Raw genomic sequence first — 8,150 nt, 5'->3', positions numbered from 1 at the left:
AGCAGGAAACTATTTTCTACCCTAGCATTGACCTCCCAGTCACAATCACAGCTAATTAAGACGCTATAAACATGGACAGGCCAAATGTTTAACTACGGTCTCCACCTTTCACTCCGAATATATTGAAATTTCACTCCAAGGCCAATAACTGCTCTGGCATTCAAAATCTGTGTTATTGATAATTTAAACAATTGTTTTATGAATTCCTATGATGTTATACTGTCCTGAATATAAAGCTTTTAAGGCAGATACCTCCTTTTAAGTGTATGCTTAAGCACTGAGCTGTCTGGGGACTCATATGAAAATAAAAAAGAGATCCCTTCCTGTTTCTTTGGGACAGCAATACATCAACAGTCATTATTTCTCCTAATGAAGAGAAGCATCCCTTTCCCCCTCAAAAGGAAAAAACTCAGCTACTTCATGATAACCTCATGCATGGCAGACTTTAGGACTTTTATGCACAGCTCGTGCCACCCTGGTGATAGTAATTCTGCAAATAACCTTACTACAAACCAAAAAGGTGCACAGTGTCGTTGGTCTGCTTTAAGATCACAAACACATGGAGAGACAGTTGTGCAGTTTTTCTTAATTAGAGAAAATCACCACGCTTTAAAAAAATAGATCAGACTGTTCTAATCGCAAGTGAAGTTTAAAATTAAAACCTACCATACAAAAAGCCCAGCCCCACACCTTTAGGCTACATTTCAGCAGGTTGTAAAACTTGTAACAGATCGGCTTGGGCCACTCAAAGGCTCTGCAAGCAGCAGTTGCCAGGTTGGCCCTCATCCTGCTTCACATGGGTATAACTCCCTTTGCCATCAGCTGAAGCAAGGTTTGGTCCTAAGTGAATCAAAATTTCAAGAGAGAAAAAACGCATTTCATGACTCTTGTATATAACTGGAAACAGGCTCTGAGCCTGGAATTTGCTAAATATCTTTATCTCAGCATACAGAAATGGACTGAAATCACTGTCTTGTGCCACTTAGGGGGAAAACCAACTATTATTTATGTCTAAACATTTGTAGCTCTTAATAGGAAATAGAGAAAAAACACACTAAACCCTCTTGATGTTGCAGGATGATGCAGGATGTATGAATTGCTTACACCAGTTCTCATCCATACACCTGACACACACACGTGTTCATGTTAATTTTTATTACCCAAGATAACTTTAGGTTGTTTAGATTTGAGACAAAAAGCAGCAGTCCATTATCTCATGTCATTCTAAAAACCTGACATTTGCAGAGCTGTTTCCAAATGAGTTCATTAAACACTGCATGCATTTTAAGGCCACATGCAGCAGTAAAATTTAGAGCATATATTTTGTAAGTTTCTTTTTCTGGGTTACCCACTGATTATTATGTGTTATAAAACCTCAGTTATCCCAACTAGTCAGGGGAATAAAAAAGGGAAATAAAAAGTAGGTGATGGAAACGTGTATGTTAACAAATGCCACAGAAAAGCAGTCCATGCAACACCAAGACTGTTGCAAGTGTAACGTTTCGGTGTTATTAATGCCCTTTCTCTTCCTATAGAACGATTAGTAGCATGAATAAAAAGCACAAAATGGCAATTCCCTCATTCTTACTATGTTCTTACAAGCAGCAGGCATTTTAAAACACCGTCGACAAATGCACAGTAATTTTAATCTTAATTTTCACCATTCAAATTCATAGACCTAAATAGAACAGCACAACCCAAAATAAAGGCTGGATTTGGCTCAGCTGGGAACAGGAATGACTTGAAAGACACAAGAATATTTCTGCAAATATCTACCCATGCTACATTTAAGTTTAAGTCCCTAATTCTTGTGTGTGAGGCAGACATACAGGGCTAAAATGCCTGCTGATATAAATGGAAACTTTCCCAAATAATTTCAGCTTTCTCCATTTACATCCCAAAAATATATATGCTCAGCACTCAAGCACTGTTGTGCATGCCCTGAACACCTGCAAGCACAAGATCCTGTGCCTGAAAAAAAAAATACAGAAAGGGCTGGGAATTTTTTTTCAGTGTGTCAGACCTGTAAAGCTGAGACGGTGAAACTTAGTAAGCCATCCCTGATAAAACCAAAAAAGAGAGTATGTAAAGATGTGAGAATACCAAACACCTCAACCGCACAGTGACTTGTCCAAGCACATTATTACATGAATACAGTTTTACCTGTTTAACCTTTTCTCATGTACAGTGATTTTTAATGCACATTAAACTGCTAACCTTAGCCAATTTCTGTAGTGTCCAAACTTGCTTACCAGTTGGCTTTTATGGCCAGCAATTTCTCACCAAAGCGATTCCAGTTGATTTGGCCTGACCCCATCCCAATGAGAGCGTTTTCCATTTTCACTGCTGCTGTCAGGAACACATCTCTGTGGGATGTCTCTAAATGTTCGCAGCCTGCACATCCCATTTTTAAAGGTTGAGGAAGTTGGCAGATGTTTCCAGCCTCTCCGGTGTAGAGCAATCCTCTCCCTGTTTTCAAGAAGTTGACTTCTTTGCAGCAGCTTGCATATTCGTTTTGACTCGCTTCTTTGCTGAGTAGTAATCTGGAGAACACCACATGAACAGAATTAGGGCTACGACACTGACAACGGCTGCTTTTCGAGGAATCTCTCAAATCTCCTTCAGACTTCTCTACGGCTTGTGAAGGAACAAAACTAATACCTTTAGCATGTTCCGCATAAAGCTGTGTAATACCAAACAAAACAAAGGAAATGTGCTGGCTTTTATTGAGTTTAGATGAAAAGACTTTGGACCCTCTTATGCAAGCTGAGCAATGTGACATTTCACTCCAACTTTCAGATCCACGGCTGCAGTGCTTTCCAGGCAGAAATAGTTTTGGGGTTTTTTTCCTCCTTAAAAATAATAAAAAACACTCCTCAAAGTAACATCAGAAATATATACATGGGGCACTTTATTTCTGCTTATTAGATCAAACTGCAGATTCAAGGAGGACTGCAGAAAACCTTGCACTATCACTGAATTATAACCGATTCTTTGCTCAGAGACTAAGCACTGTGGCTCATGAGGAGAATATCCATTACATCTTCCTATGTACACGTGATTGAATCTTTGTTTCACGTATCAGGTCAAAAATCTGTATCAACCTTAACTACAGAACTGCGACTGCAACACAGGAGTTTCCCTATGAGTTCCTTCTCTGACTTCCTGCCTTGCACTAAAAATACACACTTTGTTTCAGGTAAATAAGGCAGAATCAGCTGAAATGGAAGCTAGATGCTTATTTTTATGTAGAGTACATGGGATTTACCTGGTGTAAATTGTCTGTATTCATAGCAACGAATTCACTCCAATTTCAGCTGAGGATGTGAGCTCCATGATATTTAAACCTAAGCCCTTCTGTATAGTCAAATTAAATTTGCAACACCTATCGAGTCGTAGCAGTGTAAAGTCTTGCATTAATTTCAACGCAGAACAGCACTGGTGGGATGACTGGAATTCTATAGGCTTTCACAGCCAAGTTTGTGCAAGGAGATTCCTGCAGACAACTTCCTTACGGGTACGTCTGCATGGAGCACAGCGATACCTGACCTACCCCTAAGTTAAATTTCTGGAGCAGGATGTGATCCCAAGGGGAGCATATTCTCCCAGACAGAAGCATGCACTGCTAACTCAGCACAAAAGCAAATCCCTCTATTACTATAACCTGCTGCAGTCTCAGTGGAGCAGCAAAGGAACAGCAGTAAAAAAAAAAGCTTACATTCTCAAATGTAATCCTTACTACTTATTTCTTCCATTTAAAAAAATTCTATGCAGCTCTCTCTTGTTTTATTTTGGGAGAAGAGATGCACTAGGAACTATGCTTAGTAGATGAAATTCAAAAAAGACTTCAGTAGCCAGTACTCCCATTTCTGCCCGTGAAGAATTTTAGCAAGAACCCAGCTGCTCAGACACCCACATAATGGAGCCTAGTTTCAAAACTGCTGGAAGCACTTAAAAGCCTCCATCTAAGATGCTAAACAGGATCCCTGGAAATTGGCTGGTTTGCCTGGGGGACTCTAAAGAGCACTTGCACTAGCATTAGGTAAGGTACTGAGGAGGATGCTGCCTGCTGCTTGTCAGTAGGGAAGCTTGGCCACAGGGACCTAGAAGGGAAAGATTTTTGTTCTTTAACTATACCTGCCTAAATACCTGCTTTCCTTTACTCCTCATGTTCTCCCATTGATCTTGCAAGAACTATCTCCTTCAGAAATAAGACAAGCTAGCAAAACCACAGGACTTTTACCAATTTTCAATCTGACCTTTAGCACAGGAGGCAAGGATTTATGAATGTCTCCAAGGAAAGCCAAGGTCTGAGTGTATCAGACTCAGGCAAGCCAAAAGGTTTGGAAGAGGAGTGAAGAGCTGGCATGGTTCACCAACCTTGGTTAGTGGGGGGCAAAAAAAAGGAAAAAAGATTAAAAAGGAAAAAGTGAAAAAGACTTATAGCCTATGTATGAGCTGCTTTTTTACTTTGACGTTCTCCTAAAAAATAGAGCAGAATCACATTGGGGTCAAAACAAGAAAAGAGAGAATGGAGATAGAATATGTATACATTAACAGGTTGAGAGAAAGAAGGAAAAAAAATCTGCTTTCATACTGCTTAGCTCCCTGCATGTCTGAGGAGTCAAATACAGCAGGAAAACCTCTGCTGCTTCCACTCTGGAGGCGCCAATGTCCACAAAACCCCATGGCTGGTTATTGATATATTGATATTTATTTAATGTGCCACAGCTGTCTTTGAAGGTTTAAATTAAATGCACATTGTTGGATCTTAATATAAAGCACTGCAGTGCTCTTGTTGACCAAAACAGAATGCTGATAACTGGGTATAAATCCAACCTCAGACCCCAGTCCTAAACCAACCTTTCATTACAGGCTGGCAGAAGATGAGCGAAGGGGTGGAAGTGTGGGGTCAGACTGCATCAGTAGGTAGGACTTTCCCTAGCTCAGTTTTGCCTGAATTATTTCAGTCGTGCCCAGAGGGACAAGGTTCTTGCAGCTAGAGGGAAATTTCTAATACACTCTTCAGCTGGCAGTAAGGATGTGTGTAGAGGATTGAGAGAGGGCCTGATCTCTAAGCCTCACCAAAAGACTGCAAACAAATTTTCCTAGCCCATCTCGCACACTCAGATTCCCTGGGGAGAAGGGTACTGGTTGTTAGACTAAAGTGTTTTCTCTTATGAAAACACACGTGGGAAAGTGTTAAAATGTGGAGCGTGGTATTTTGGTTTCCACATCCCCTGATGAAATGTTTCTTGCCTGGGGAAAACAAAACGGAAGAAAAAATATCCCCTGGAAATATCTGCATAATTTACTCCCACACACCTAGTGAGAGATTTACAATTGAACAGAAGTTCCCTCAAACCATCACAACATTGTGCTCTGAATTATGCTTCTGTACTCCTACCTGTAAATTATACTGTTAATTAGTTAATGGCTGTAAAGTGCTTTGGAGGAGAAAAGAGCACTCATTAAATATCATTGTTCTGTACTCCAGTGTGCAATGTTCAACTCTCCATTAATCTCCAACCTCTTCCTGAACTTCTCGCTAGCAATTAAGTTTCATACCCTCAAATAGCAAATTAGTCTATTGTCTGACTTAACCAAGGTCAACATCACTGTACTGTTCAGAAAGTGTTTCCTGAAACCTTAGCTTCAATTATCTTCTAGGCAATTCCAAGCTGGTGTCTCACATCAAATTCCCAAAAGAAAACCCTTGGTCTAGATCTTGAAAACCTAAGTCTTTGATAAACCAAAACTCCAATATGCACAAGGAAAATACAATATACAAGTTTAAACTTCTCAAACAAGCTCAAACTCCGCTGAGAAGAGAAAATGAGGGGCCAGATGTTCAGAAGAACTTAGCACTCAGGATGCTGAAGACTTTCAAAAATCTAAAGCTCTTTCATGGGTGCCAAAACCCACTCCTGGCAGCAAGTCCCTGTGAGAGGCATTTGAAAACCTAGCCCCTTCTGCCATCTGGCCAAGTTTAAGATCGATTTGCCCTTAAAATTCCTGGATGCCTTCACTTGAGTATAATATTCAAGCTGAAGTTAGCAGGAGACCTGGCTGCTTTTTCTGTTTTCTGGTCTTCTTCCTAAGGCTTTGCTGGCTGAACAGTGCTTCTCAGTGCACTTGGGAAAGGGTGCACACAGCCAAACCTACAAGCAAGGAGAAAACTAAAAACCCCCATCCAATGGGAAACCCTGTTTCCCTGCTGGGCTCCTGCTTGATAAATCACCTCACTATTTTACTTAGCCTGTCTTGTTTAAGATCTATCCATCCCAACTATTCTCCTGCAAGAAGCAGTCATTATCCTATGGCTCTGTGATAAGTCCTAAACAGATCCCCAGGGCCAGCAGGGGGATTGTGGCACAGCACCTCTGAAAAACACAAGCCTCATGTCCATCAATTTAGAGTGTGCCGTCCTCCTCTTGCAGATGCTTTTTTGAAGGGTTGCACTCTCTTAAAGCAAGACTGGGTTATGGGCCCAGATAATTTCTAAGTAGCTCCTGGGACCAGGTTTGATCGTCTGAGCCACACCATGGTGTCACACACCTGTCAGAGATGTTTGTCTTTTCTTCCCTTCCGAGATCCTCTTGCCCCCTGTTTTGGGAGTTCTGGGTTTCTCAGTCAGTGCTACCCAGGCAAAGTGGTGACTCTTGTCCTCCCTGCCCAGGGGCCAGTTCAAGTGCTGCAGAGGCCTCCGAGCATCTCCCACCATGCAGCCGTGGTAGAAGGCGGGCACCTCATGGCCCTCAAGCTCTTCCCACTGCAGGAGCCCCTCCACTGGTGTGTTCTGGAGGAAATCGAAGTTCCATTTCTGCTGAGCCCCCTCAACGCTGTTGCGCAGCATGTGTTGGAAGTCCTGCCACAGCTGCTCGTGGTCTACGGGGCCAAAGAGGTTCCTCCGAGCGTGGGTCGTCTTGCCCAACCTCCACTCCATCTTTTCTCCCCGGTGCTGCTCTCCAGCGAGCGTATACAGCAGCGACTCCCTGCAAAGGACAGAAAGACCATCAGCCACCCTCGGCATGCTCAGTTTAGTGGGCACTGCATACTCTTTAAGGGGAGTGTGGCATTAAACTTAGATCCTTTTGATCCTACTACAGGAAATCTTGGCTTATTTTGACAGAAATTTATCCCAATCTCCAGTCCAGCATGAGAAGTCCCATCTACAGGATGTGTTCATAGAGAGATGGGCAAGGGTGAAAAGCCTCTTTTGTGCACCTTTATTTCAGCACACACTGAGTGAGGGCTTGCCCTAACGGGACAGGGACGCACGAGGAAGTAGACAATGTCCCTTGAGGCAGTGCAGCTAAAGACAGAAAGCACAGAAGAGGTACTTGGGGAAAACAGCCACGAGGATCACCTTAAACAAGGGTAAGGACCTGAAAAAGAAGACTTCAAGGACTATGAAGGCTGATAGCAATCACTGAAGTACAGAAGACATGCTTAATTATACAGTGGAGGTGGTATCTCTTTCCTGACTACTCTTACCACCATTTGTTTGGGGGTGTCAGCCAAGCTGGAAGCTAAAGATCATCAGAGCAACCACTCATTTCTTGCCTGACATTTTCATTCCCTGTTCTTGAAGCAACTGCCTGAGAAACAGTCCCAGTCCTAGGCAAAACCAGTATCTTTCCTACAATGGCAAATACCATGCAAGCACCAGTAGGTAGACTTCCCATTTTGGTAGGCTGGCACAGGAACAGAAGAAATGGGATTTGCACACTCCTCTCATAGGTAAGGAGGAGACACGGCAAGATGGAGAACAGATTATCAGGTATCTTGCTGATTCCATAGGTTAGAAGGGTATATCAAATACATTCACCCACTAATTCCTGCACCAGGTCTTTAATTTCTAGAAGAACTTGAAGATAGATCTTAGAGGTCATTCAATTCTTTCTCTCTCTGGATCCACAAAACACAGCCCCTCTCACAAACTGTGACATGTAGCAGCGGACAGGCTAAAAATAAATCTCAGACAAACATTAGCAAACAGCCAAATTTTGGATTTGTTGCACTACTGAGTTCTGAAGGGCATCAAGAGTTTGGGGACAGAGCTAGGAATCACAGAATCGCTTGGTTGGAAAAGACTTCTGAGATCATCATGTTCAACTGTCCCTGTCTACCCCCTAAACCATATCCTT

The 8,150-nt window shown here is 42.3% G+C and overlaps 1 protein-coding gene across 1 annotated transcript; it reads right to left on the bottom strand.

Annotated features, from left to right (window-relative positions):
* Window positions 1-2,475: 2,475 nt before the first annotated feature.
* On the bottom strand, window positions 2,476-6,946 carry CDKN1B (cyclin-dependent kinase inhibitor 1B (p27, Kip1)). Its single transcript, XM_010194694.1, has 2 exons — window positions 6,559-6,946; window positions 2,476-2,543 (listed from the first exon to the last, which is right to left on the bottom strand). Exons 1-2 carry the CDS (start codon window positions 6,944-6,946, stop codon window positions 2,476-2,478), a joined length of 456 nt encoding a protein of 151 aa, XP_010192996.1.
* Window positions 6,947-8,150: the final 1,204 nt, after the last annotated feature.

This window comes from Mesitornis unicolor, unplaced genomic scaffold (assembly GCF_000695765.1).
Source record: "Mesitornis unicolor isolate BGI_N332 unplaced genomic scaffold, ASM69576v1 scaffold5021, whole genome shotgun sequence".
NCBI lineage: Eukaryota > Metazoa > Chordata > Aves > Mesitornithiformes > Mesitornithidae > Mesitornis > Mesitornis unicolor.
Note: the sequence above shows the minus strand (reverse complement) of the source record. Positions and strands in the feature narration are given on the sequence as shown.

Excerpts from the sequence above, each read along its gene's own strand:
- CDKN1B (XM_010194694.1), bottom strand. The coding sequence starts at position 6,946 with ATGGAGTGGAGGTTGGGCAAGACGACCCACGCTCGGAGGAACCTCTTT. Across the intron at positions 2,544-6,558 it reads AAGACAAACATCTCTGACAG|ATTACTACTCAGCAAAGAAG; the intron begins GTGTGTGACACC and ends GGTGTTCTCCAG.